Here is a 27,706-nt window from a genome sequence, read left to right as displayed (position 1 = left end):
CAACCAGGTTTCTCTGCAATCTCTCTGATACAGGCTCTTATCAGTTCAGACTAGTGAGTACTAGGTGATAAGGCGAGTTAGGCTTATGGTTGTTTTCTTTATTTGCAAATGTGTATTTGGCTGGAAGGATTTTTATTTGTACTTGTATACTTAGGCTGGGAGGGTATTCCCAGTGTCTATAGCTGAAAGACCCTGTAACATATTCCATCTTAAATTTACAACGATAATTTTTACTGTTTTTCCTTCTTTAATTAAAAGCTTTTCTTGTTTAAGAACCTGATAGTTTTTTTATTCTGGTGAGACCCCAGGGGACTGGGTCTGGATTCGCCAGGGAATTGGTGGGGAGAAAGGAGGGAAGGGGGGAGAGAGAGGTTAATTTCTCTCTGTGTCAGGATTACTGTCTCTCTCAGGGAGAGTCTGGGAGGTGGAGAGAGAAGGAGGGGGGGAAGGTGGATTTTCCTCTCTGTTTTAAGATTCAAGGAGTTTGAATCACAGTGATCTTCCAGGGTAACCCAGGGAGGGGAAGGCTGGGAGAGGCAACAGTGAGGGAAAGGGTTTACTTTCCTTGTGTTAAGATCCAGAGGGTCTGGGTCTTGGGGGTCCCCAGGCAAGGTTTTGTGGGGACCAGAGTGTACCAGGCACTGGAATTCCTGGTTGGTGGCAGTGCTACAAGTACTAAGCTGGTAATTGAGCTTAGAGGAATTCATGCTGGTACCCCATCTTTTGGACGCTAAGGTTCAGAGTGGGGAATTGTACCATGACACCCCAACCCCCACCCTAAGCACTAGCAGGAGCATGCCAGGGCCAGGCTGCCCACGTCCCCCCACTGTCCAGCCAGGCGGTGGTGGGGTCCTCAGAACTCAGGCCAGACGGGTCCCACCAGCCAGAGTCCCTCATCTGTGACCCTTGCCCTGAGCCCAGGAACCTGCATTGAGCTAACACACAGGTGAGCAAACTAGGGCCTGTGGGCCACATCCAGCCCGCGGGATGGTCCTGCCCGGCCCCTGAGCTCCTGGCCTGGGAGGCTTGCCCTGCCCCCTGCCCCACTGTCCATCTCCCACACAGCCACGGGGTGGGAGGGGGTTGGATAAGGGGCAGAGGTGCCTGGGGGCAGTCAAGGGACAGGGAGCAGTTGGATGGGGGTGGAGGTTTGGGGGGATGCGGTCAGGGGATGGGGAACAGGGGGCGGTTGGATAGGGCAGAGGTTCTGGGGGAGGGCAGGGGACGGGGAACAGGGGGAGTTAGATAGTGAGTGGGGTCCCGGGAGCGGTTAGGGGCAGGGGTCCTGGGAGGGGGTGGTCAGGGCACAAGGAATGGGGTGTGTGTGTGACATTATGAGTGTGATATAATATCTCATTGAAAGGTGACACGGCCAGAAAGAGTTAATTACCTCCCAGACTGACCTGACCCAGGGCCAAACTTTAGAGACTGGTTAGGAAGATCTGTAAATGAACAGAGCTTTGAAATGCAGCCGGCATTGTTAGAGGTAGAAGGGGAGGTGTTTGCTCAGGGCTTGGGATGTAACAAACAAGGCTTGTCTATTGCTATGGCTTTGATTCAAAGATGAAAAAACGACCTCAAGAACTGAATTCAAGTCTATCTGTATATTGATCTTTCAACCAACACTTTCTCTCTTTTCTTTTTAAATAAATTTTAGCTTAGTTAATAAGAATTGACTATAGCGTGTATTTTGGGTAAGATCTAAGTTATAATTGGACCTGGGTGAGTGGCTGATCCTTTGGGATTGGAAGAACCTTTTCTTCTGTAGGATGAGATAAGATTTTCAGGAATCATCATCATATGTTTGGTGTCTGGATGGAGGCCTGAGGCTGGGCACTTTAAGGGAACTGCGTTGTTTGGACTTCTGAGTAACCAGTGAGGTGCTACAGAAGCTGTTCTGTTCTGGTTGGTAAATCTAAGTATTGGAATATCCACCAGCGTCTGGGGTTTGTCTACCGCGGTTTGTTTGCAGTTCACCCTGATTGAGTGACCCCAGCTGGCTCCCCCGGGCAGCACCGTCACAGGGGGGTTGGATGGGTGGGGGGTTCTGAAGGGGACAGTCAGAGGGTGGAGGTGTGTGGATAGGGGTCAGGGCAGTTAGGGGACAGAGAACAGAGGGGTTGGAGAGGGGGTGGAGGTCCCGGGAGGGGGCGGTCAGAGGACAAGGAGCAGGGGGGTGTTGGATGGGTTGAGGGTTCTGAGGGGGGCAGTCAGGAGGCAGGAAGTGGGAGGGGGGAGGATACGGAGGAGAGACCAGACTGTTTGGGGAGGCCCAGCCTTGCCTATCCGGCCCCTCCAAACAGTTGTGCAACCCCAGTGTGGCCCTCAGGCCAAAAAGTTTGCCCACCCCTGGGCTACCACGTCGGCCTGAAAGGCAGCCAGGAGCCGGCGCAGTCACTGCTGCCCTGGGCTGTTTGGGCCTGTGGGTCACTGCCCTGGGTTTAACACATGGGCCCGCTGGCCAATGGACTGTCTGGCTTCAGTTTCCAGTCACTGGATTTTGCCAGCCCCCCACCCCTCGGTTTAGAAAGCCCCATAGCACCCAGGCATTTCTCCCCATGCTGGTGGGACACTTATGAACCCTATGTGTGCCTCAGTTTCCCTCCACACTTTGCATTGGTGCCCAGTGGTTGCAGCAGGGTTGCCGGCACTCGTGGGGCAGAGCGAGAGATGGGTTGTGTTATTGGGGGGGTGGGGCTGGGGGCTATTAAGGACTGTTGATGACACTGCCCAGAACATTCCCACCCAGCAAAGCCCCAGAAGAAGGAGATTTCCCACCCCCAGTTCTCGGCAGGGAAGCCAAGACAACACCCAAGCTCAAGAACAAAGGCTAAGATGTCAGGGCTAAGTGCTTCCCTCCACATAGACCCCAACCTCTCACCTGGGACTGAGAAAGGAGAGAGAGAGAGAGAGAGAGAGAGAGAGAGAGAGCGCCAGCCTGAAATGGAGTCCATAGCATCTTGGCTGGCTGACTGCACTGGCTTGGCCAACTGGACTATGGCTTAACCTTTGTTTCTCTTGCTAACTTAAGGACTTCCTGGTGTTGTGTCCAGGTGACTAATAAACCCTGCTCTGTTTGGAAAACACTGCCTGGTGTCATTGCAAAGCCTGGCCAGGGTGCATCAGTCCCTGAGGCGTGGAAAAATCTCTGACTAGGAGTCTATCTCAGCTGGACTTGCTGGACAGTGATCACTGCATGAAGCAGGAGTGCTGGAGCCCAGAGGCTCAGTGTGTGGGGCTGGGGACGTGGGCACCCATGGGAGCCTCCAAGAGCCTGTGCCAAGCTGGGGGTTGCTTCACTCCTGCGGCTCCGTAACAGCCTGACAGACTGCTGGGGGGGTGGGGCACCAGAGGAGTGCTAGGTGGGGGGACTTGTTGGGGGCAAGGGGTGAGTGCTGGGGGGATGTTGGGGTGATTGCAGTTGGGGAGGATGTCGGAGTGATTGGTGCCATGATGTCAGGGTGCTTCTGGGGGGAATGTTGGGGTGATTGCTAGGGGGGCAGGATGTTGGTGTGATTGCTGGCAGGATGTCAGGGTGGTGCTGGGGGGTAGGATGTTGGGTGATTGCTGGGTGGAATGTTGGGGTGATTGCAGTGGGGGAGGATGTCAGGGTGGTGCTGGGAAGAATGTTGGGGTGATGGGGTGATTGGGAGCAGGATGTTGGGGTGATTGCAGTGGGGGAGGATGTTGGGGTGATTGCTGGCAGGATGTCAGGGGGGAGGCTGGGGGGAATGTCGGGATGTCAGGGTAGTACTGTGGGGCAGGATGTCGGGTGATTGCTGGGGGGATGTCGGGGTGATTGCTGGGGGGGCAGGATGTCGGGGTGATTGCAGTGGGGCAGGATGTCAGGGGGAGGCTGGGGGGATGTTGGGGTGATTGCTGGGGGAGAGGATGTCAGGGTGATTGCTGGAGGGATGTTGGGGTGACTGCTGTGGGGCAGGATGTCAGGGTGATTGCTGGGGGGATGTTAGGGTGATTGCTGGGGGGCAGGATGTCAGAGTGGTTGCTGGGGGAGAGGATGTCGGGGTGATTGCTGGCAGGATGTAGGGGGGAGGCTGGGGGATGTCAGGGAGGTGCTGGGGTGATTGCTGGGGGGCAGGATGTCGGGGTGATTGCAGTGGAGGAGGTTGTCAGGGTGATTTCTAGGGGGATGTCGGGGTGATTGCAGTGGGGGAGGATGTCGGGGTGATTGCTGGCAGGATGTAGGGGGGGAGGCTGGGGGATGTCAGGGAGGTGCTGGGGTGATTGCTGGGGGGCAGGATGTCGGGTGATTGCTGGCAGGATGTGGGGGGAGGCTGGGGGATGTCAGGGAGGTGCTGGGGTGATTGCAGTGGGGGAGGATGTCAGGGTGATTGCTGGGGGGATGTTGGGGTGACTGTGGGGGAGGATGTCAGGGTGATTGCTGGAGGGATGTTGGGGTGACTGCTGTGGGGCAGGATGTCAGGGAGAGGCTGGAGTGATGTTGGGGTGATTGCTGGGGGGCAGGATGTCGGGTGATTGCTGGCAGGATGTGGGGGGAGGCTGGGGGATGTCAGGGAGGTGCTGGGATGATTGCTGGGGGGCAGGATGTCCGGTGATTGCTGGCAGGATGTCTGAGTGATGCCGCAGGAGGCGGGTTGTCAGGGTGGTGCCGGGATAGATCAGGCTGTTGGGGTGATGCTGGGGGACGGCTCTGAAGGGGGCAGGGGAGACTTGCTAGGGGCGCCCGAGAGGTGACCGGAGGCTGGGACAAGCACTGCCTTTGAGCGACACAGGGCTCAGCTGGGTGTGCCAGACAATGACACAGAACTACACCCATGCCCCAGCATCCTGCCTTGTCTCCTTCCCTTTGCATCTCAGAGCTGCCCCAAAGCCACCCCAGGCTTGGGCAGGTGACTGGAAACCCACCTGTGACACGGGGGAATTTTCTGTGCTCTTTTTATGATGTTTAGTTGTGCCTCAGTTTCCCCAGTACGTTGCATTGCTCCCCAGGGTCGGGCAGGGGTGGGGTTGGCTCACAGGGCAGGCTACGAGCCCGAAGTGGGTGGACTGAACAGTCAGCCCGGAGCTGGCTGATCGAGGGGCCCAGAGACCTAGTGCCAGCTCCAGCGAGTCCTGGGTCAAGGCTCAGCAAGGGGCTGGGCAGAGAGGTGGGAGGGGGCCCCAGGGGAGCTCTCACCCGGGAACTGACTGAGGAAGGCAGTCGGAGACACAGCCTGAACACGAAGTCCATGACAGCTGCACTGGGCGGCCCAGACTGGACTCGCTTTAACCTTCAACTCTCTGGCTACACTAAGGGCATCATCTGCCGTGTGCCAAATAAACCACCTGCCTGCTCGCGCTGGGAGTGTCACTGCAAACACTGGGCCAGGGGCACTGAGCCCCCAGGGTCTGGCTCAGCTGGACTCGCTGCCCAGAGCTCCCGGGGTGGGGCAGGGGGGCTGCAGCCCCAGGGGCCCAGTCTTAGGAGGCGGGGAAGCCGCATGGCTCACCCTGGGGGAAGAGAGAGACCCTGGGGGGTCTGGATCACTGCAGGCTCCCCCCAGAGACTGTTCGCAGGCTGGGGCCTAGCCCGGCCCTGGGGGTCCCTGACAGGTGGTGGGAATGGTGGGATGCTGAATGCACCAGTAGTGTCGTGCAATAAGTGACATGCGGCAGGAAAACAAGGGTAGGCAAAGGAAACAAGAAAATGGCGTGAAAGCACCTCCCTGAGAGGGACGGCACAAGCCTGTGTGGGGAGAGACGTTGCGTGTGGGAAAGCTCAACAAGGGGCAGCTGGTTGCATGGCTGGAGGAACACAGTTGATCCGAGAAGCAGGTTTCAGGCCCAAGTGAGGTTCCCAGAGGGTCCCCGTCCAGCAGGGAGTCCTCACGGCCTGGTTCCCCAGTGATGGATTTGAAGTGCTGAGAGTTGGAGCAGCCTGTGAGATGCAGTGAAAACACGAGCAAGCAGGAGAGGCAGCGAAAGTGAGAACAGGGGCTGGAGAAGCCGAGGGCGAGAGGACCCACTGAGGGGAAAGTGGGGAAAGGCCCCAGGATGCCAGTTCTAGGGGAGCCTAGAACCCAACTTGTTGCCCAGTTGGAGGAGGGGTGGGATATTGATTCCCACCTCACTGCCTTTGAGGAGGCCTGTGATTGAACCAGGCTGACCCCGCTGGCCAGCTCCACGTCTCACCCCCTTGCTCGGTCCCGGAGCCATAGGGGAGCCCAGCCAGATGGGCCGAGCCAATACTGGGGACTAGGAACAGTTCAACCAGGCTCCACTGCTCAAGTCTGAATGGGCATCTGAGGCTTATGGGTACAGGTTTTGGGGTGTGCAGAAAATCCCAGGGGTGACCTACATGGAAGCCCCCGCTGGGAGGATCTCCCCACAAATGGGGTGGGGGGAGGGGTCACTGCACTGGAGGATTTGTGTAACCTGGCTGGGTAGGAACAACTCCAGGAGATGTGTCCCTACGAGCCTAGGCTGTGGGCAGGACGCCGAAGGGGCAGTACCGCGCAGGCCCATGGGCAGATCACTTTGGGGACAGTCGGTCTGGGGATGGAGAGACCCAAAGGGGACGGGCCTAAGCCTGGGTGCTGGAGAGGGACGTGGAGACGCCCCGGAAGTGGGACTGGGGGGAGCTGGATGTGGGTTGACTCCTCCAAGGGGCTCAGAACCCTGAGCTGTGATGTCTGTAGGAAAACAGGGCGTACGTGGGCATAAGTCCAGGGTTAGTGGAACAGAGGCCAGACAGAGCCCGTGAGGGGTGAGCTGGGGAAGGCCCAGGGCACAGAGGCCCAGCCTGGAGCTTCGGCTCCGAGAGGGACAATGTGACTGACCTGTGGGGGAAGCAGCCACCCAGCCAGCTCCTCAGAGGCACCAGGGGGTGGCAGACGGGTGCTGATTGAGGGCATCACGAGAGAGGGTGGGGACCTGTCCCTCTGCACTGTTTAAAGACAGAGCTCCATAGAGAGTCTTTTGTTCTGTTAAGTGACCACTGCGGCTGAAATCACTGACAATCAGGTCTAAGTGCTTAGACCTGCTGTGGGACACTGTTTCTGTGGAGGAGACGGCCTAGTCTGCACTAGCAGCGAGTGAGGTTCCCACACTGAGAGCTCAGATGAAATGACTGAGAGCTGGGTGAACTTCAAGAGACCAACTCACAGAGGTCACAGTGGCAGGTGGCAGCAGAAGGTGACTGTGCAGGGCCATTGGCAACAGAGCAGTGGAGTGAACAGTGACACAACGAACAGCCGTGGCCAGAGCGAACGGTGAGCAGCTGGAGGAACGAGCAAGGTGCCTTCTTGTCCTCCATCTGGGAGGTGAACTCATGTGAAAGCACCTCTGAACTCTGAGTCTCCACTGACCAAGGACAACACCGGTGAGCGTTAAGGAGGCTGTTAAGAATGCTGGAGACACAACACACTTCATGAGAACAAACATGGCTGTGGCATCATACTTTCTGTTTAAACAAGAGATACCACACACTACAGACTGGAGGCCAATGTTAAGGGCATTGTCACTTGTTCATCCTGACGTTGAACACTGGTTCCGAACAAGAGCAGCAAATGCTCACTGTCTTTCTGCAAGAAACTCAACTGACAGTTGTGACAAAGTTCCTCCTCTACCTTGGTGGGTCCTGCGCTTATTGGCAGATTTGCTCACCTCAGTGATCTCCCCCACAGTCTGGGTCAACTCCTCCTGTGTCTGATCAGGAGTTGGGAGGTTTGGGGGGAACCCAGGCCCACCCTCTACTCCGGGTTCCAGCCCAGGGCCCTATGGATTTGCAGCTGTCTATAGTGCCTCTTGTAACAGCTGTGTGACAGCTACACCTCCCTGGGCTACTTCCCCAAGGCCTCCTCCAAACACCTTCTTTATCCTCACCACAGAACCTTCCTCCTGGTGTCTGATAACGCTTGTACTCCTTAGTCCTCCAGCAGCACAGCTCTCACTCTCAGCTCCTTGTGCCTCTTGCTTCCAGCTCCTCACATGCACTTCCTCTCCTCTGGCTCCCCCTCACCTGACTGGAGTGAGCTCCTTTTTAAACCCAGGTGCCCTGATTAGCCTGCCTTGATTGGCTGCAGGTGTTCTAATCAACCTGTCTGCCTTAATTGGTTCTAGCAAGTTCTTGACTACTCTAGTGCAGCCCCTGCTCTGGTCACTCAGGGAACAGAAAACTACTCAGCCAGTGACCAGTATATTTGCCCTCTACCAGACTCCTGCACCCCACTGGGACTGCACCCCTGGGGCTGTCACATTGGCTAGAAGCATGTGGTGCAACAGTGAAAGACTCAGCGGCTGAAAAAGTGAAGAACTCTGTCACAGCATTCAGACAATGTGCGTACATGGCTGACGAATGCATCGATGCAAATGGGCATCAAGTCACTATGTACATTATCTTGATGTCAGGGGTAGGCCAGTAGATGCATTTCTAGATGTCAAGTTATAGAAGACACATCGGCTCCATCTGTGACAACCCACATCTTAGAAGAGTTAATTGGACCCCAAACAGATGGCTGCTTGTGCATTTGATGGAGCTGCAAACTTCTCTGGAAGACATGGTGGAGTCCAAGCTTTGCTCAGAGAAAAGTGTAACCCTAATCTCTCCTATACACACTGCAGAGGCCATCTACTCCAACTAGCACTAGCACTGCAGAATCTTCAAAAGACATTACAAAAGCTATAAATTTAATGTCTTCATTATATTATTTTTTCAGCAAGAGTCGAAAAAGACTGAATATCTTGGAAAATATAGAAGATACACTGGGACTGAAGTTCAAATTAGTCCAACCTGGGAAAACCCGCTGGCTCTCTCATGAGTGATCCTTGGCTGTTGTCTTAAAATTACTCCAGTCATTATTAGTGGCTTTGGAAAGTATCTACCAAGATGGGATGGATCTAAGGAGTGAGGCTGGTGGATTACTTTTGCTACTACGTTCAGAGAAGAGTATCACCGGTCTCTCTCTCGTAAGTCTCCTGTTGAAACCACTTGGGTCATTATACAACACCATCCAGGCATCTGCTACAACCGTAGTAGGTCTTTGTCCAGCAAGAGAAGCTACATTTGGATCAATCAGAGAGCTATCCATTGAACAAGTACTGGAAGAAGCAAAGACTTCAGTCCAGAAGTTGGCTAATGAAGGTATTTATACTGAATCCTTAAGTGACGAGGACAAGAAGTGTTTGTTAAGACAACTGAAAAAGTGCACAGACTTGATTCTTAAACATCTACAACAGCGACTTCTAGATTCTACTCAACCTGTGCGTAGCTTTTACGGATCCCTGTCCTAGAAAACCCCAACAGCTGAGCGGAGTGGGGCACTGCCAGCAATGGGGCTGCCATGTGATCAGGGCAGAATGGAGAATTTGAACACAGAGTGGAATATCATACCATGAACGAATGAAAACTGAAAATATTTCATGACCGTTTTATTAGATGTAACTCGTGTTTTAAAATCACCACACAAATTAAAGTTCACTGCTCAGTCTTCTATGGAGCACGACATCTTATTTTTTATCATCACTAGTGGCTCAACCCCTTTCAATTCCTGGGGAAAGCAATCTTTGTGCTCTGTTTCCTTGGGTGAAAGAAGCAGGAATTCATCTCTTGCTACTCCCAGTCACAACAGCTACAGCTGAGTGTCTTTTTCATCAGTGAACAGAGTTTTGTGTTCTGAAAAAAGTCGCCTTCTGCCTGATCATGTGACTGAACTAAGGAGCACACCAGTGGAAGGAAGGGAAGTACTGGACACACGAGAAGACACAAAGATGAAGACATTGCATTTAAGAAGGTCATTAACAGAGTTGTGCAAAATTATAACAAACCAAGAAGGACGTAGATGTCGTGCTCCATAGAAGACTTGAGCAGTGAACTTTAATTTGTGTGGTGATTTTAAAACACGAGTTACATCTAATAAAACGGTTATGAAACATTTTCAGTTTTTACTATGGTGCCATAGAGCCCCACTTCACCCTCACGGTCTCACTCCCCATTGGCCCTGACACCCCCCCCCCATAAATTCGAACCCCCTCCCTTTCAATTCCTGGGGAAAACACTGGCGCTGTCCCAGCTAGTGGCACCGAGACCACTTAGAGCTAGATTGAGTCTGTGCTACAGCCTGAGCTATGGGCCAGTTGGTGTTTAGCGCAGGCAGTAGAGGCTCATGCCTTAAGCTCCAGAGGTCCCGGTTCAATCCCGCTCACCACCAACCAGAGTCCGGCGGCGTTACGCCAGCCCAGCCTGCCATCGCTGGGGAGCAGAGGCAGAGCTGAGCCCTGTGGTGGCTAAGAGCCCGGCTGAGCGCGGGGAGACCTGGGCAGGGCGAGGGCCAGACAGGTTTGCCCTGCCCAGGGGTGAGAGAGGCCCCAGTGAAGGGTGAGGCTGATGCTGGTAGACCTGGTACCACAACTGCAGGCATTAGCTAAGAACTGACAAACTCGTAGCTGGCGCCCTAGACCGGTCCCCTGTAGGTGAGTGTGGCTCACAGCAGGGTCAGACTGACGAGGAGGTGTGGGTTTACTCCCTAACATGCAGCATGACTCTCCCTGGCGATGGTCGTTCTGACCATGTGGTGCCAGCCACGGGAGCAGACCCACCCAGGATGGTGCTCAAACTGCAAAGTGGGCCATTATTAGCCAAAGTTTTGTTAATAGTCCCCTGTCCCCATGGAGAAGCGCAGCAGCCTCGGCCCACCGCTCTACAGGCTGGAAGAGGGAAATAAAAATCATGGACGTGAAGATTTTTCATCTTGTCGCTGTCTGAGCCCTCACGGGGCCAGAGACACGAAACTGAAGCCCGAGGCCCTGGGGCTGCCCTGACCGCCCCTGTGAAGTGACAGCTCACTGCAGCGCTGCACTCGCTGGCTGGAACCTGGCACTTGATTAACAAACCTGCTGCTCATTGATTCCAGGACTGGCTACAGGGGCTGACATTGGTGTAAGAGCCAGGGGGCCGATTGTCCTGGGGTAAGAGCTACCTGAATGGGGTGTGATTTTTGGTGTCAGTGACCACTGATCACTCGTGCAGTTTGTTGGTGGGCCAGGCAGGATGAGGAGCTCCAGGGCATGGCTAGGACTTCCTGGGGAGACTGGTGCAGAGCCCTAGAGGTTCGCATTTGTTACTGGCTTAGTGATCTCTAACTGCAAAGAATCCTGTGGCACCTTATAGACTAACAGACGTTTTGGAGCATGAGCTTTCGTGGGTGAATACCCACTTCGTCAGACGCACCCACAAAAGCTCATGCTCCAACACGCCTGTTAGTCTATAAGGTGCCACAGGATTCTTTGCTGCTTTTACAGATCCAGACTAACATGGCCACCCCTCTGATACTTGATCTCTAACTGTAGGCCCCGCCACAAGCCAGGGGGTCTGCCCTGCTTTCACCAGCCTGCCCTAAGGGCAGCACTCACGGGCGTGAGCCACTCCAGGCAGCCTGACGCTGGGAACAGACACACCTGGGCAGCAAGCCACCAGGAACTAACCTCATTCGTATCAGAACCCAGTTAGACTTTTGGCTTTCGCAACATCCCCTGGCAAGGAGTTCCACAGGCTGACTGTGCGTTGTGTGAAGAAATACTGCCTTGTGTTTCTTTTAAACCTGCTGCCTCTTAACTTCATTTGGTGAACCCTGGTTCTTGTGGTATGTGAAGAGGTAAATAACAGTTTCCATTTCACTTTCTCAGCAGGTGTCATGATTTTACAGACCTCTGTCATATCCCCCCTCAGTCTTCTCTTTTCCAAGCTGAAAAGTCCCAGTCTTATTAATCTCTCCTCAGATGGCAGCTGTTCCAGACCCCCAATCATTTTTGTTGCCCTTTTCTGAACCTTTTCCAATTCTCATACATCTTTTTTTTAGATGGGGCAACCTGAGCTGCACGCAGTATTCAAGATGTGGATGTCCCATGGATTCACATAGTGGCATTATGTTATTTACTGCCTTATTATCTATCCCTTTAATAACGGTTCCTAACATTCTGTTCCCTTTTTTGGCTGCAGCTGCACATTGAGTAGATCTTTTCAGAGAACTATCCAGGGGCGGCTCTAAGCATTTTGCCGCCCCAAGCATGGCAGGCAGGAGGTCCCCAGTCCCGCAGATTCGGTGGCACGCCTGCGGGAGGTCCGTTGAAGCCATGGGACCAGCGGACCCTCCGCAGGCATGCCGCCGAAGGCAACCTGCTTGCCACCCTCATGGCGACCAGCACAGCGCCCCCCATGGCTTGCCGCCCCAAGCACGCGCTTGGCGTGCTGGTGCCTGGAGCCGCCCCTGGAACTATCCATGATGATTCCAAGACCTTCCTTTAGTGGTTACAGCTAATTTAGACCCCATCATTTTATCTGTAGAGTTAGGATTATGCTTTCCAATGTGCATCACTTTGCATGTATTGTGACGCAGGAGGGAGCGGGGCAGACTGACCTGGGAACGTCGTCTAGTTTTACTGGGGCTGTCTGCATGGGGGAGGGGAGAGCAGGGGGTGACTTCAGGTGAGGGACGATACCTGAGCCTGTCACCTCGGCCAGGAGGGGGGTGGCATCTTTGCTCGGGAAGCTGGACAAAGGAAGAGAGCCGGCTGAAGAGGTTTTTAGTTTCAGTTTTGGGCTGGCTGGGAGGAGGCAGGGAACCCTGAGTCTGGGGTCTAAGCTCCTTGCCCCCCAGAGGGACCTGGCTGAGGGGTCCTGGTTGTACCTACAAGCCCTGCTGGGGACTGTGTTCCTGTCGTCTTATAAACCTTCTGTGTTACTGGCTGGCTGAGAGTCCCGGTGAATCACAGGAAGTGGGGGTGCAGGGCCCGGACTCCCCCACAGTCCATGACATTTATCAAAACTGAATTTCATCTGCCATTTTGTTGCCCAGTCACCCAGTTTAGCGAGATGCCTTTGTAACTCCAAAGCAGACTGCAAAGAGTGAACTATCTGGAGTTTTGTATCACCTGCAAACTTTCCCACCTCACTGTTTCCCCGTTTCTCCAGATCTTTATGATATGTCCCTGGGGGACACCTCACTATTTACCTCTCTCCATTCTGAAAACTGACCATTTATTTCTACTTACTTTGCTTAAAAGCCTTTGGTGAGAGACCTTGTCAAAGGCTTTCTGAAAATCCAAGTACACTATATCCACTGGATCCCCCTTGTCCACATGCTTGTTGATCCCCTCCAAGAATTCTAGTAGATTGGTGAGGTATGATTTCCCTTTACAAAACCATGTTGACTCTTCCCCAACAAATTGTGTGTTCAAACTTCTCCAGGATGTTGGTTAAAGGGACCTACTTAATTCAGTTGTGATGGGGAAGAGATGTTACAAAGGAGGAATTTTTTGTATTATTTTTTAAAAATGCTATGTGTGCCTCACTTTCTCCCATACTTTGCATTGCAACCCAGCAGGGACCCAGAGGGGTGATGGCTTAAGACGATCTGTTGGGGGGGGGGCAGGCTGTGAGGAGGTTGGGGGGGGTTAGGGCAATCTGTCGGGGGGCAGGTTGTGGGGAGCAGATGAGCGGGTTGTGAGGAGGTCAGGGAGGTTGGGGTGATCAGTCAGGGGGCAGGTTGTGGGGAGGTCAGGGGGCAGGTTGTGGGGAGCAGATGAGTGGGCTGTGAGGAGGTCAGGGGGGTTGGGGTGATCTGTCGGAGGGCAGGTTGTGGGGAGCAGATGAGCGGGTTGTGCGGAGGTCGGGGGAGTTGGCGTGATCTGTCGGAGGGCAGGTTGTGAGAGGTCAGAGGGCAGGTTGTGGGGAGCAGATGAGCGGGTTGTGAGGAGGTCGGGGGAGTTGGGGTGATCTGTCGGAGGGCAGGTTGTGGGGAGCAGATGAGCGGGCTGTGAGGAGGTCAGGGGGGTTGGGGTGATCTGTCGGAGGGCAGGTTGTGAGGAGGTCAGAGGGCAGGTTGTGGGGAGCAGATGAGCGGGTTGTGAGGAGGTCGGGGGAGTTGGGGTGATCTGTCGGAGGGCAGGTTGTGGGGAGCAGATGAGCGGGTTGTGCGGAGGTCGGGGGAGTTGGGGTGATCTGTCGGAGGGCAGGTTGTGGGGAGCAGATGAGCGGGTTGTGCGGAGGTCGGGGGAGTTGGGGTGATCTGTCGGAGGGCAGGTTGTGAGAGGTCAGAGGGCAGGTTGTGGGGAGCAGATGAGCGGGTTGTGAGGAGGTCGGGGGAGTTGGGGTGATCTGTCGGAGGGCAGGTTGTGGGGAGCAGATGAGCGGGCTGTGAGGAGGTCAGGGGGGTTGGGGTGATCTGTCGGAGGGCAGGTTGTGAGGAGGTCAGAGGGCAGGTTGTGGGGAGCAGATGAGCGGGTTGTGAGGAGGTCGGGGGAGTTGGGGTGATCTGTCGGAGGGCAGGTTGTGGGGAGCAGATGAGCGGGTTGTGCGGAGGTCGGGGGAGTTGGGGTGATCTGTCGGAGGGCAGGTTGTGGGGAGCAGATGAGCGGGTTGTGCGGAGGTCGGGGGAGTTGGGGTGATCTGTCGGAGGGCAGGTTGTGAGAGGTCAGAGGGCAGGTTGTGGGGAGCAGATTAGCGGGCTGTGAGGAGGTCAGGGAGGTTGGGGCGATCTGTCAGAGGGCAGGTTGTGGGGAGCAGATGAGCGGGTTGTGAGGAGGTCGGGGGGGTTGGGGTGATCTGTCGGAGGGCAGGTTGTGGGGAGCAGATGAGCGGGTTGTGAGGAGGTCGGGGGGGTTGGGGTGATCTGTCGGAGGGCAGGTTGTGAGAGGTCAGAGGGCAGGTTGTGGGGAGCAGATGAGCCGGCTGTGAGAAGGTCAGGGAGGTTGGGGCGATCTGTCGGAGGGCAGGTTGTGGGGAGCAGATGAGCGGGTTGTGAGGAGGTCAGGGAGGTTGGGGCGATCTGTCGGAGGGCAGGTTGTGGGGAGCAGATGAGCGGGTTGTGAGGAGGTCGAGGGAGGTTGCGGCCATCTGTCGGAGGGCAGGTTGTGAGAGGTCAGAGGGCAGGTTGTGGGGAGCAGATGAGCGGGTTGTGAGGAGGTCGGGGGAGTTGGGGTGATCTGTCGGAGGGCAGGTTGTGAGAGGTCAGAGGGCAGGTTGTGGGGAGCAGATGAGCGGGTTGTGCGGAGGTCGGGGGAGTTGTGGGGAGCAGATGAGCGGGTTGTGCGGAGGTCGGGGGAGTTGGGGTGATCTGTCGGAGGGCAGGTTGTGAGAGGTCAGAGGGCAGGTTGTGGGGAGCAGATGAGCGGGTTGTGAGGAGGTCGGGGGAGTTGGGACGATCTGTCAGGGGGCAGGTTGTAGGGAGCAGATGAACAGGTGTGAGGAGGTCGGAGGGCAGGTTGTGGCTGCCATAGCTCAGAGTAATTCTGGTTTTTACAGCAGAGAATCTGCCCAGCTCCCTTTTTAGTGAGACCCTTTGCCAAGCAACCCTGCCCCTGTCCCCAGCCCCTGGCGCTGCCCTTGCCCCCAGCTCTGCTCCCTGGCCCTGTCACCTGGCTTTGCACCCAGCCTCCCCTGCCCCGTGCCCCTTGCCCTGAGCCTGCCCCGGCCCTGCCTCCTGCCCTTGCCCAGCAGTCGCAGCCTCTGCCCCCCACCCCTGAGCTCCCCGTGCCCCCAGCTCACCTTCCATGAGCACCCGGAAGACGTCCCTGAGGATGGAGACGGTGGAGCCCAGCACAAAGACGGAGAAGAGGAAGGTGCTGACGGGGTCTGCGATCTTGTACTGGGGCTGCAAGGGGCAGGGGAAGGGTTATGCCCGAACAGGCAGTGCATCCCCAGAACCCCCCCAGAGAGGGGTCAGACCTAGGAGTGGAACCCAGGAGTCCCTGGCTCAGCCCCACTGTCCCCTCAGGATGGTGGAGGGGGGCACTGAGGGAATGTGGCAGCAGAGGGCAGTGAGCAGAGCCCAGCTTGGGGAGCTGGCATAGGGCTCTTTCTTGGGGCTGGGCACCAGGGTCCCAGTGAGGGGGCCTGTGGGGATCTCAGTGCATTTCCCCCAGGCAGATCCTGTTCCCCGCCAGCCCCAGGGAGGCCCGGGACAGGCAGAAGCTGCAGTGCAGGGTCACTGGTCTCCTGCCACCTGGGACAGAGCATCTCCCACCGCAGGAGCTCAGGCCGAGGCAGGGAGCAGGGCACACGGGTGTCTGTGCACAGGCGAGCCCATGGGGGAGGGGGCAGGTGGGCCCCACAGAGGGCGGGACGTGGGTAGAGGGGCAGGGGGCAGCGCAGGGAGGGCCATGGTTAGCTGGGCGCCGGGCGGCTGATAGTTAGCGGGGAAGGCGGCCGACAGAGGGAGGGAGGCGGTTAGCAGGGGAGTGGACGGACGGAGGCAGACGGAGGAAGGTGGTTAGCGGGGGCGCTGGGCGCCAGACGGGGGGCACCAGAGGGAGGCGGTTAGCGGGGGCGCCGGGCGGAGGGAGGCAGGCAGGCGGTTAGCGGGGTGGTGGACGGAGGGAGGGGGTTAGCAGGGGCGCTGGGGGACAGATGGGGGGGCGCCAGGCAGAGGGAGGCGGTTAGCGGGGGCGCCGGGCGGAGGGAGGCAGGCAGGCGGTTAGCGGGGTGGTGGACGGAGGGAGGCGGTTAGCAGGGGCGCCGGGGGACAGATGGGGGGGGCGCCAGGCAGAGGGAGGCGGTTAGCGGGGGCGCCGGGCAGAGGGAGAGAGGCAGGCGGTTAGCGGGGTGATGGACGGAGGGAGGCGGTTAGCAGGGGCGCCGGGGGACAGATGGGGGGCGCCAGGCAGAGGGACGCGGTTAGCGGGGGCGCCGGGCAGAGGGAGAGAGGCAGGCGGTTAGCGGGGTGGTGGACGGAGGGAGGCGGTTAGCAGGGGCGCCGGGGGACAGATGGGGGGCGCCAGGCAGAGGGACGCGGTTAGTGGGGGCGCCGGGCAGAGGGAGAGAGGCGGTTAGCGGGGGCGCCGGGCGACAGATGGGGGGCGCTGGGCAGAGGGAGGCGGTTAGCGGGGGTGCCGGGCAGAGGGAGAGAGGCGGTTAGCGGGGGTGCCGGGCGGCACAGGGAGGAAGGTGGTTAGTGGGGGTGGTGGACGGAGGGAGGCAGTTAGCGGGGGTGACGGACGGGGAGCACCGGAGGGAGGGAGGCGGTTAGTGGGGGCGACGGACGGGGGGTGCCGGGCAGAGGGAGGCGATTAGTGGGGGCGGTGGACGGAGGGAGGTGGACGGAGGAAGATGGTTAGTGGGGGCGCCAGGCGACGGACGGGGGGCGCCGGGCAGAGGGAGGCATTTAGCAGGGGCGCCGGGCAGAGGGAGGGAGGCGGTTAGCAGGGGCGCCAGGAGGCTGAGGCAGGGCCACGTTAGAGGCTGGTCTGGGGTTGTTCGTGCCGTACCTCCACGTAGATGACGGTGGCAGCTGTCAGCACCCCGAGGCTTTGCAGCAGGTCCCCCACCACATGCACGAAGGCGGCGCGCACGCTGGTGCTGCCGGGCAGGGGGCCCCCGGGGGGCGCACAGCAGCCAGGACTCTCCTCCATCTTCTCGTAGCCCCAGGCGTGGCTGCGGCCCGTGACCGACTGGTGCAGGATGTAGGCCATGCTGGAGGGAAGTGGGAAGCCTGAGTGGCCATGGGCAGACACAGAGCCCCGGGGCCGCAGATCCCAGAGCCCCTCCCCCTGAAATGGGCAAGGTGGGTGGGCATTGACTGGGGGGCTGGGCAGAGGCAGGAACGGGTGAGGTGGGGAGGGGTGAAGCCCAGGGAGGCTGGGGGCAACATTCTGGGGGGGGGAAGTCACCTGGGCAGGGTGGACAGTGATCAGGGCCAGGGAGCGGGGGGGGGCAGGGATCCGAGGGTGGGAGCAACAGGCAGGCAGGGATCCAGGGAGGCTGGGATCCAGGAGGCAGGGATCTGAGGGGGGGTGGCAGGCAGGGATCCGGGGGGCAGGGGGCAAGGATCTGGGGGGCAGGGATCCCGGGGGGCCCACGTACATGATGTTGACGCCCACGGCGCAGGCGGAGGTAACCAGCATGGCACGTGCATTGATCTCGTAGTCGTTGCTGATGATGCGGGCTGAGGCCAGGTACACCAGGACTCCGGTCACGACCCAGATGGACAGCACCGAGGCTAGGGCGCCCAGCATCTCTGCAGGCACGGGGCAGCAATCAGCGCCGCCTGCAGCTATGGGGGCGGAGGGGAGTGGCCAGGAGCAGCCCAGCTAGGACCCATCCACATCCCTCAGGGAGGACAGTGTTAAAGACCTGCCTGCAGGGCCCGTTGCTGAAGGGACGCTGGCAATGTCTGTGGGCAGCCCATGCCTGCCTCAGTTTCCCTCTGTGCCTGTCACTGCTGTGCACACGGTGCCAAGGGCAGGAGACCGAGGGGCCACAGGGCAGCCTAGGGTCAGCCCAGGGGGTCGCTAGGCCTGGCTAGAACCAGTCCATCAGGGAGGGTCCAGACAATGGGCACCCGAAGGCCTGGACCAGTGATCTGGCCACGGGAAGGCCTGAGCGCGGAGCCAGCACTGCAGGAGAAGGGCCATGGAGCAGAGGTGACTGGAGCCGGGACCAGAGCTGGGCTCACCAGAGACATGGCAGCTGTCACCGGCTGGGACTGACAGAGACAGAGACAGGAACCCGCACGCAGCTGCTGGGCTCCAGTGGCCCTGGTGTTGGCCAGCAGGGACTTAACCCCGAATTCTCTGGGCCAAGCCAAGGGCCCCCCACGCCGTGCCCAGGGGCCTGAGACTGGCTCTGGGGAGAGGCTGCCTAGTGTCGCTGCAGGCATTGGTGGGCACAGGGTCTCTGCAGAGCGGCTGAGTCTCTCCTGGGCGTTTGGCTCAGTGGGACTCGCTGGGCAGGGCAACGGAGCCCAGGGACTCGGGATCGGAGGAAGTGAGGCTGTGTGGCCGACTCTGAGGGGAGAACAGGACCCTTGGGGGTCTGGCACATAGATGGGGCACTTAGCCAGGGCAAAGCACAGACCCTGGGGGGAGAGCGAGACCCCTGGGGGGCTGGCACACGGACAGGGCACTTAGCCAGGGCAAAGCACCCTTGGAGGAGAGCAGGACCCCTGGGGGGCTGGCACATAGACAGGGAGCACTTAGCCAGGGCAAAGCACAGACCCTGGGGGGAGAGCAGGACCCCTGGGGGGGGCTGGCACATGGATGGGGCACTTAGCTGGGGCAAAGCACAGACTTGGGGGTCTGTGAAGCCTGTGTGGGGCAAGGCATCGTGGGTAACATGGTGTACCAAGGTGGCGAGCGGGGAGGATCTGCCTGTGGCCTGGGGGTGAGGCCTCTGCCCCCCTAACTCCCCACGGGTCGAAGGGAGGGGGGACCTGCCCTGCTGGGCTCCCCAGGCTCAAGGAAATAAGCCCCCAGGTCGCCCCGGCATGGCGGGGGACGGGTGGGGGGGAAGGTCTGTGAGGGCAGCGAGCGCTGGGCTGGAGCCACGTCCTGGCGGGGCCCTTACCTGAGCGGTGCCAGCCGAAGGTCATGGTCTTGGTGGGCGGCCTGGTGGAGACCCACAGGGAGAAGAGGCTGACCGACATGCTGCCCACGTCTGCCAGCAGGTGGGCAGCATCAGTCATGATGGCCAGGCTGTGAGCCAGGTACCCGCCTGCGGTAGAGATTGGCCAGCTCAGTGCCAGGTGCTGGCAGGGCCCCCCCACAGTCCCCAGGCAGCACCTCTGCCCTCCGCTCTGGCCTGCGGGGGCTGGCTCCTTCCCCAGAGCGCTGGGCACTGACACAGCGTCCCATTGCACTGCCAGGGAGCCTGCCATGGCGGGCGGGGTCCAGCCAGGTGACTCCCATGAATGTGGGGACCCTGGCAGCAGGTGAGGGGAGCTGCCCCATCCCACAGGGGCTGCACCAGGCCCACGCCAGGCACCTCTCTCCTGGCTCCCAGAGACCTGGGCTGCGCCTGCCAGCCAGCACATGAGCACGGTGCAGAGCAGGACATCCCGCAGCACGGGCTGAGCAGAGCCAGGAACAAGCCGGGCTGGGGCCCCGCTGCCACCTTACCGACGACCTCGCCAATCATGAAGACGAAGCAGATGGCGCAGGCGATGCCCAGCTTCTGGCAGGCCTGCAGCTCCGCACGGCTCTGGCTGGGGGTGGGGGGACCGCAGTGGCAGTGCCTGGCCAGGCGCCGCTCCAGCTCCAGGGATGGAGCCACGGGGCTGGTCTCCGGGGGCAGGCCTGTGAAGGACTCCCGGGAGCCTGTGAAGAGACTGAGACACAAGGGGGTCAGTGCAAAGGTCACTCCAGTTCCAACAACCCACGGGACACCTGGGACACCTCACCCCCTGCCCTGCTGGGCTCAGAGCAGGGCTGGGAACCGGGACGGGAGGGGCTGTCACCGACCCGGCATCTGCCCTCATCTTTGGGGGCCCTGGCTCCACCCAGCTCTGCTGCTAGGTAGCAATGGAGTGAGTCCAGGGCACCTGCTTGGCTGGGGTCCCCCGACAGCCCAGGTGACTGGGCCTGCCACAGGCTGGGCAAAGCCCAAAGCAGCCCAGGCTCCTGGGAGAGGCTGTGGGTAAAGGAGGCTTGGCAAGTGGGAAACCTGGTGGCCCTGGGACATCAACCCAAGCCTGGATTCCCCAGGGTTGCCTAAAGCTGGAATAGTTGGGGGGTGGCTGCCGGTCAGGTCTATGGGACAAGGATATGGGGTCAGGTTGGGATTGAAGGGCACCGGCAGAGCTGAGGGGAGCCCAGGGCAGGGTTAGCAGGGGCTGTGGGTCAGGACTGAGGGGCACCGGCAGAGCAGGGGGAAGCTCAGGGCTTGAGTAGCAGGGGGCTGTGGGTTAGGAGTGAGGGGCACTGGCAGAGCTGGTTGAGGACAGGGCTGGGCTAGCAGGGTCTGTGGGTCAGGGGAGGGGGCACCAGCAGAGCTGGGGATGGGGGGGCCTGGGTTGGGAGAGGGGCACTGGCAGAGCTAGGTATGGGAGGCCTGGGTGTGTGGGGGCTGTGGGTCAGAGGAGGGGGGCGCTGGCAGAGCTGGGGATAGGGAGCCCAGGTTGGGGGGGGCTGTGGGTCAGAGAGAGGGGCACCGGCAGAGCTGGGGATGGGAGACCTGGGTCAGGGGGGCTGTGGGTCAGGAGTGAGGGGCACTGGCAGAGCTGGGGATGGGGGGCCCAGGGAGAGGGGAACCGGCAGAGCTGGGGATAGAGGGCCCGAGTTAGGGGGGCTGTGGGTCGGGGGAGAGGAGCACGGGCACAGCTGGGGATGGGGGGCCCGGGGCTGTGGGTCGTGAGCAAGCAGCACTGCAGAATCAGAAGAGGGGCCTTGAGGCAGCCACTCTCTCTCCCAGGAGCTGAGCCCTGCTCCCCCGAGAGCGGTTTGTTATTTCATGCCTCGGTACCCCCCAAATGGCTCCAGTGATAAAGCAGACGGTGATCCTGGCAGCAGAACAATGTGTCATGTCGCCGCGCTCCCCTCCCCCGCCCATCGCCCAACACTGCAGCCCTAGCTCCGCGTCCCTCCCTACCCCCAAAAACGCCCCATTCTCCCTCCCCCCGTGCCTGTTGCTGGCCGCTTGGGGGCTCGGGGGAGAGGGGCTCTGTCCCAGGGCTGGAAATCCAGTGGGGAGCCCACACAGCTGCTATGGTGGCGGTGCTGGCACCCCCTGGGCTGGTTGGAGCTGGAGCAGGGCACCCGAGCCCCAGGCCAGAGCCAGAAGCCCTACAGGCAGGGCCCCACCCTGGCTGCTCAAGGTAGCTGTGGCCAGTGGGTAGAACCGTGGGGCCAGCACTCCCTAAGGAGGCGCCTCCCATCCATCTAGGGGCTGCAGAGACCCTGCCAGCCTCTCGCTCAGGCCCCATGCGCTCGGCCCCAGCAGCCCCAGTGCAGACAACTGGCTGGGCCGATGCCTGCGCACCCACCGCCCTCAGCGTGTGGGCCCTGGAGTGTTCGCCCGAGAGCCCCTGCCCAAGCCCCGTGTCACAGGCTCCAGGCAGGGTTGCATCCCCAGCTGCGCCAGGCCCCACACTGATGCAATTCTCTCTGCCCAGCTGGGAGCTGGATGCAGCTTGTGGGGACTGGAGTATCCCTACCCCCCCGGGGGTCCCGGAGCAGGGCAGGCTCATCGGGCCAGGGTCTCTGAGCGGCGCAGCATTGGTGGCACCAGGTAGCTGGCCCGGAGACGGGAACACGAGATCTAACCATGGGAGCCAGTCACAGTCAGGTCTCTTGACTCCCTCCCCACCACATCCCCACCCCTACTCTTTAAACCAGCATCTCCCAAAGCCTGGGCCATGCCTCAGGGCATAAAGGCCAAAGACAAGTGGGGCAGGTGGGGGCAGGTCCCTTCACTTCTCCTGGGTCTTTAGTCTCCAACTCTCCCTGAAAGGAGCCAGGTGTAAGAGAGGCAGCGCTGGTCTGAAAGCACAGCTCTGGGCGCCGCGCCCTGGCTCTCAGTAGGGGCTTGTGACAAAGTGGGAATTTTCTGTAATATGTTTATGAGTCCTGTACATGCCTCAGTTTCCCCTGTGTGCGGCACTGTTCCCCCGTGGGTAGGAGGTCTGGGGCTCTGGGGCAGGTGAAGACACAGGTGTGGATGGTGCCTGGTGGCCTGGGCCCCTAGCTCCCATCTCCATGCAGCTCTCGAGAAGACAAGGGCAGATCCCACGGCCGGGATGTGGACACCTGGCGACCAGCGACCCAGAGAGACGTGGTCCTGCCTCTCCGCAGGGAGACGAGACGCTTCCCCCGGCTCGGGAACAAAGGCCTGGGGGTGAGGGGGTTAAGTGTGGGCTGTGGGGAGCAGTCGGGGGCACCCTGGGAGTCTGACAGGAGATCGGACAGACGGGGGGACAGAGCTTGACCCACGGGGGTCACTGCAGCTGGGCTGGGCTGTAACCATTAGTCAGTTCTCTGGGCCGCCCGAGGAGCTGTCTGGGCTGTGCGCCAGGTGACCAATAAACCCGCCTGGTTTCACAGCGCTGGGTGAGTGTCCCTGCAGACACTGGGCAGGGGGCACTGATCCCTGAGGAGAGGACACGTCTCCTCTATCCCAGACTCGTTGCCCGGAGCTGCCGGGATGCAGCAAGCAGGCTGCAGGCTCAGGAGGCGGGGAGGCCACGTGGCTCACCCTGGGGGAAGAGTGAGACCCCAGGGGGGTGGGAATCAGGGTCACGGAAGCAGGGCCGGCTTTAGGCCGATTCGCCCGATTCCTGGGAATAGGCCCCGCACCTAAGAGGGCCCGGCGCTTTAGGTGCCTTTTAAATTTTTTTACTTACCCCGGCTGCGGTCTGCTCCGGGGTCTTCCATGGCCCCACTCCCCTGACCAAAGCGCTGGTGGAGCGCAGCTGCCCCACAGCCCCGCTCTCTCAGCCGGAGCTCTGGCCCGAGCGCGACGAGCCCCGCGGCCCCGCTCTCCCGGCTGGAGCTCCGGCCGGAGCGCGACGAGCCCCGCGGCCCCGGCTGGAGCTCCGGCCGGAGCGCGACGAGCCCCGCGGCCCCGGCTGGAGCTCCGGGCCCTTTAAATAGCCCCCAGAGCCCTGGGGTAGCAGGGGGCTCTGGGGGCTATTTAAAGGGCCAGGGCTCCAGCTGCCTCTGCCACCCCGGTCCTTTAAATAGCCGCCGGAGCCCTGCCACCCCCCTGCATTCCCCAGGGCTCCCACGGCTATTTAAAAAGCCCAGGGTGGGGTAGAAGCAAGGGAGCCCCGGGCCCTTTAAATAGCCCCCAGAGTCCTGGGATAGCGGGGGGCTTGGGGGCTTTTTAAAGGGCTGGGGCTCCAGCTGCCTCTGCTGCACCCCCTGCCCTGCCCACACCAGCACCGCCTCCGCTGCCTGCAGCCAGCTCTGCACCCCCTGCCCACAGCCAGCTCCTACTAAACCCCCTGCCCTGTCTCCAGCCAACCCCTGCCACACACCCCTGCCTGCACCAGCCCGCACTGCCCTGTCTCCAGCCAATCCCTGCTGCACCCCCCTGCCTGAAGCCAGCCAGTCCCATACTCCTGTCTCCAGCCTTGCCAACCTCTGCTGCACCCCCGTGGCCCTGCCTGAAGCCAGCCCCGCCCCCCCACTCCCCTGTCTCCAGCCAGCCCCGCACCCCTTGCCCTGCCTGCAGCCAGACCCTACCTCCAGTCAGCCCCTGCCTCGAACCAGCCCCATGTCCACTGCTGCCCTGCAGTTCCCAGGCCAGTAACCTGCACATTTGCTTCTATGAGAGGGGCAGGAAACAGCGGGGACCCACACATGTGCACACCCCCAGGGAGTGGCGGGGACCCACACATGTGAAACGGCAGTCATTAATAACCAATCAACAGCATATATGATGCAATGTACATAATATACAATTTTATTATTTATATAGTTATGGAAAGTAAATAATACATGGAAGAAATGGAAGGCCTTTTTTCTTTTTTTTTTAAACTTTTTTCTTTTTCAGTCATCCCTGCCAGGGCCTCGCTGAAAGTGTTTGAATTGGGCCCCACACTTCTTAAAGCCGGCCCTGCATGGAAGGCCCCACCCAAAGACTGTTCCCAGGCTGGGCTGTAGCCCGGCCCTGGTGGTCAGTGACAGGGGCTCACACAGGTGCCAGCAATGATAGAGCCTGTCCGCTAGGAGTAGGGGGCATTCAGCAGCGCTGCTGTCCTGCCCCCCCTTCCCAGTGTGGGGGGGGCAGTGCTGACTCCCTGCACCACATGGCCCTGGGGAAGCCCCCAGGCTGCATGGCCTGGCTGTTTGCCCCCGGGGGCTCTGCATGGCTGTCAGAGGGGTGCCTGCAGCAGGGGTCAGTCTCGCTTGTGCGGGTAACAGCAGCAGTGACGCTATGGAAGCAGGGACTAGGCGCCCCCGCAGCCACCTGCCAGGCCCTGGCCATGTTCTCGGGCTCGTGGCCTACACCGGGGTCTGGCCCGCCATGCACTGTGCTAGCCAGTGCTGCAGAGACAGGCTATAGCCCCCCTGCCCCTAGTCTCAGGGGACTGACCCATTGATCTCCCTATGCGGGGAATGAAGCGCATCCCTCCCCCCGCCCTTCGCCTCCAGGGCTTATCTCTGTGCCCAGGCCCAGCAAGAAGAGTGATGAGTCTGGCTGGGCTGGGAGGGGCGCTGGGAGCCGGCTATCTATCTATCTATCTTGGTGCCCCCACCAAGGATTGAAATGCCCTGGCACCAGATGGCCATTGCCTCGCCCTTGGGGGGCGTGCAGGGGCCAGAGTCCACCCCACAGCCCAGGATTTCAGTGGCTCTTACCATGGGGGGCATTTGGGGCTCTTCTAGCAGCCAGGGAAGGTCTGTGCCAAAGGCCCCATGCCCTGAGGCTGCAGATCTTTCTGGCATTGCCAGCCAGGTGCACAGATGGGTACTGCCGACCGCCCAGTGCCCACCCCACTCTGCTCCTGCAATCCTGCCCCAGCAGACGTCTGCATCCCCAGCCGCACCCCTGGCCTGCTCCGGGAGCTGTTGTTAGCTCTTACCTTACTAGTTCCCTGGGTAAGGTCCCCCCTTCCTCCCAGCACCCGTTACCCCGCCCCCAGCCCTGTGGAAGCTGCAGCTTGGTCTCTTTGCAGATACAGATGCAGCTTCTCAGGCCCCGGCCCCCAGCATGTGCCCGGTGCTCGCCAGGGCCCAGCTCCCACCCACCAGGATCCTGCTCTCAGCCCAGCACAAGGAGTCACGTGCATTTGGTGCAGTGGCCCAGCAAAGCCAACCGCAGCAGTGAAGGTTAGAGCAGTGTTGTGCCCTGTGGTTACTGTGGCACGGGGGAGTCCCCTAGACACTCCTCAGCTCCTGCTGCACCCCCATTCTCCTGCTGCCTGCAGAGATCCCACAGAGCCCAATCACCTTTCCCGTTGGGGGGGGGGGGCTCTGACCCCTGCACCATGGCCTTCATATAGCCCTAAATTCCCCAGCCTGGGAGCCCCCCCAAAAAAACCCCACATGCCAACTGCCAACAATCATTTACCATCGAGCATGGGGAAATGGGGACCGAGGGACAGGACCCCACAGACACCCACTGGGGGGAGCAAAGAGGCTGACCCTCCCCACACATCACACACAGAGGGGCTGAGGAACAGACTCCCCCAGACACACACGGGGGGTGGTGGCAGAGGGACCGACCCTCCCAAGACACACATGGGGGGTAGTGGCAGAGGGACCGACCCTCCCAAGACACACCGGGGGTGGTGGCAGAGGGACAGACACCCCCCGATGCACACACGGGGGGGGCAGAGGGACCCCACCCACTGCGCTCCTGGTCTCTGCAGGGAACAAGCCCTGGGCTCTGGGGTGGACCCAGCTCCTGTCTGAAAGGGGGGGGGGGGGCTGCGGGGCTCCACTGGGGGGCGAAGGGGAGGCCCAGGGCGGGGGCGCAGCGGGGCGGGTCACAGGTTTCTTTCCCCTCGAGCGCTCCCCGTTCCCTGCCCTGGGGAAGGGTCACGTCCAGGGGCAGCATCGCCGTCTCCGCCCGGTCTCTGGCAGAGCCGCGCCCGGACAGGCGGCCCCAATCGCCGAGTCCCTGCAGCCCTGGCCCCGCGCCCGCCTGAGCCCGGCTCCCGGCGCTGTCTGGGGTGAGGGGGCAGCGGACGGAGTGGCGGGTGGGGGGATAGGACGGGGCTGGAGGACGAAGAGATGGAGGGGCTGGGGGTGGATGGCAGATGGAAGGGGGATGGATGGAGAGGGTGGGTGGAGGGGGGATAGGAGGTGAAGGGAGGGGTGGATGGAGGGGGATTTAAGGGGGGGATGGATGGAGGGGGTGGGTGGAGGGGGGATAGGAGGTGAAGGGACGGGGGTGGGATGGAGGGGGGATAGGAGGTGAAGGGACGGGGGTGGGATGGAGGGGGGATAGGAGGTGAAGGGAGGGGCGGATGGAGGGGGCGGATGGAGGCGGGATAGGAGGTGAAGGGAGGGGGCGGATGGAGGGGGCGGATGGAGGCGGGATAGGAGGTGAAGGGAGGGGGCGGATGGAGGCGGGATAGGAGGTGAAGGGAGGGGGCGGATGGAGGCGGGATAGGAGGTGAAGGGGGGATAGGAGGTGAAGGGAGGGGTGGATGGAGGGGATGGATGGAGGCGGGATAGGAGGTGAAGGGAGGGGGCGGATGGAGGGGGGATAGGAGGTGGAGGGAGGGGCGGATGGAGGGGCATTTAAGGGGGGGATGGATGGAGGGGGGAAAGGAGGTGAAGGGAGGGGCGGATGGAGGGGGGATAGGAGGTGAAGGGAGGGGCGGATGGAGGGGGGATAGGAGGTGAAGGGAGGGGCGGATGGAGGGGGGATAGGAGGTGGAGGGAGGGGCGGATGGAGGGGGGATAGGAGGTGGAGGGAGGGGGGATAGGAGGTGGAGGGGGGATAGGAGGTGGAGGGAGGGGTGGATGGAGGGGGATTTAAGGGGGGATGGATGGAGGGGGATAGGAGGTGAAGGGACGGGGGTGGGATGGAGGGGGGATAGGAGGTGAAGGGAGGGGTGGATGGAGGGGGATTTAAGGGGGGGGATGGATGGAGGGGGATAGGAGGTGAAGGGACGGGGGTGGGATGGAGGGGGGATAGGAGGTGAAGGGACAGGGGTGGGATGGAGGGGGGTTAGGAGGTGAAGGGAGGGGTAGATGGAGGGGATGGATGGAGGCGGGATAGGAGGTGAAGGGAGGGGCGGATGGAGGGGGGATAGGAGGTGAAGGGAGGGGGGATAGGAGGTGGAGGGAGGGGTGGATGGAGGGGGATTTAAGGGGGGGATGGATGGAGGGGGATAGGAGGTGAAGGGACGGGGGTGGGACGCAGGGAAGGATGGAGGGGCCCCGGGGGCAGGCTGCGGGCTGGATCTCAGAAGGGCTGGCGGCTCCTTTACCTCTGGAGGCTCCGGGTGCCGGTGCTGCGGCTGCCCCGGGCGCTCACCAGCCGGGCGGTCTCCAGGTCCCCGGCCCCAGACGCGGGGTCCAT

General features: G+C 60.4%; 1 protein-coding gene across 2 annotated transcripts in view; it reads right to left on the bottom strand.

Moving 5' to 3' along the window:
- The window catches only part of SLC30A3 (solute carrier family 30 member 3), a 30,225-nt gene extending 2,519 nt beyond the window's left edge, over positions 1-27,706 (bottom strand). The window contains exons 1-7 of one of the 2 annotated variants that reach the window (XM_050948981.1): positions 27,615-27,706; positions 19,849-20,057; positions 19,298-19,444; positions 17,816-17,969; positions 17,221-17,425; positions 15,503-15,608; positions 10,034-10,665 (exon numbers count right to left, since the gene is read on the bottom strand). In XM_050948981.1, the coding sequence (XP_050804938.1) occupies positions 10,478-10,665; positions 15,503-15,608; positions 17,221-17,425; positions 17,816-17,969; positions 19,298-19,444; positions 19,849-20,057; positions 27,615-27,706 (1,101 nt within the window). In that variant the 3' untranslated portion in view covers positions 10,034-10,477. Of the gene's footprint in view, positions 1-10,033; positions 10,666-15,502; positions 15,609-17,220; positions 17,426-17,815; positions 17,970-19,297; positions 19,445-19,848; positions 20,058-27,614 lie in introns of those variants that run through there. The other variant, XM_050948982.1, reaches the window with a different exon arrangement.

Source organism: Gopherus flavomarginatus, chromosome 4 (genome assembly GCF_025201925.1).
Source record: "Gopherus flavomarginatus isolate rGopFla2 chromosome 4, rGopFla2.mat.asm, whole genome shotgun sequence".
NCBI lineage: Eukaryota > Metazoa > Chordata > Testudines > Testudinidae > Gopherus > Gopherus flavomarginatus.
Note: the sequence above shows the minus strand (reverse complement) of the source record. Positions and strands in the feature narration are given on the sequence as shown.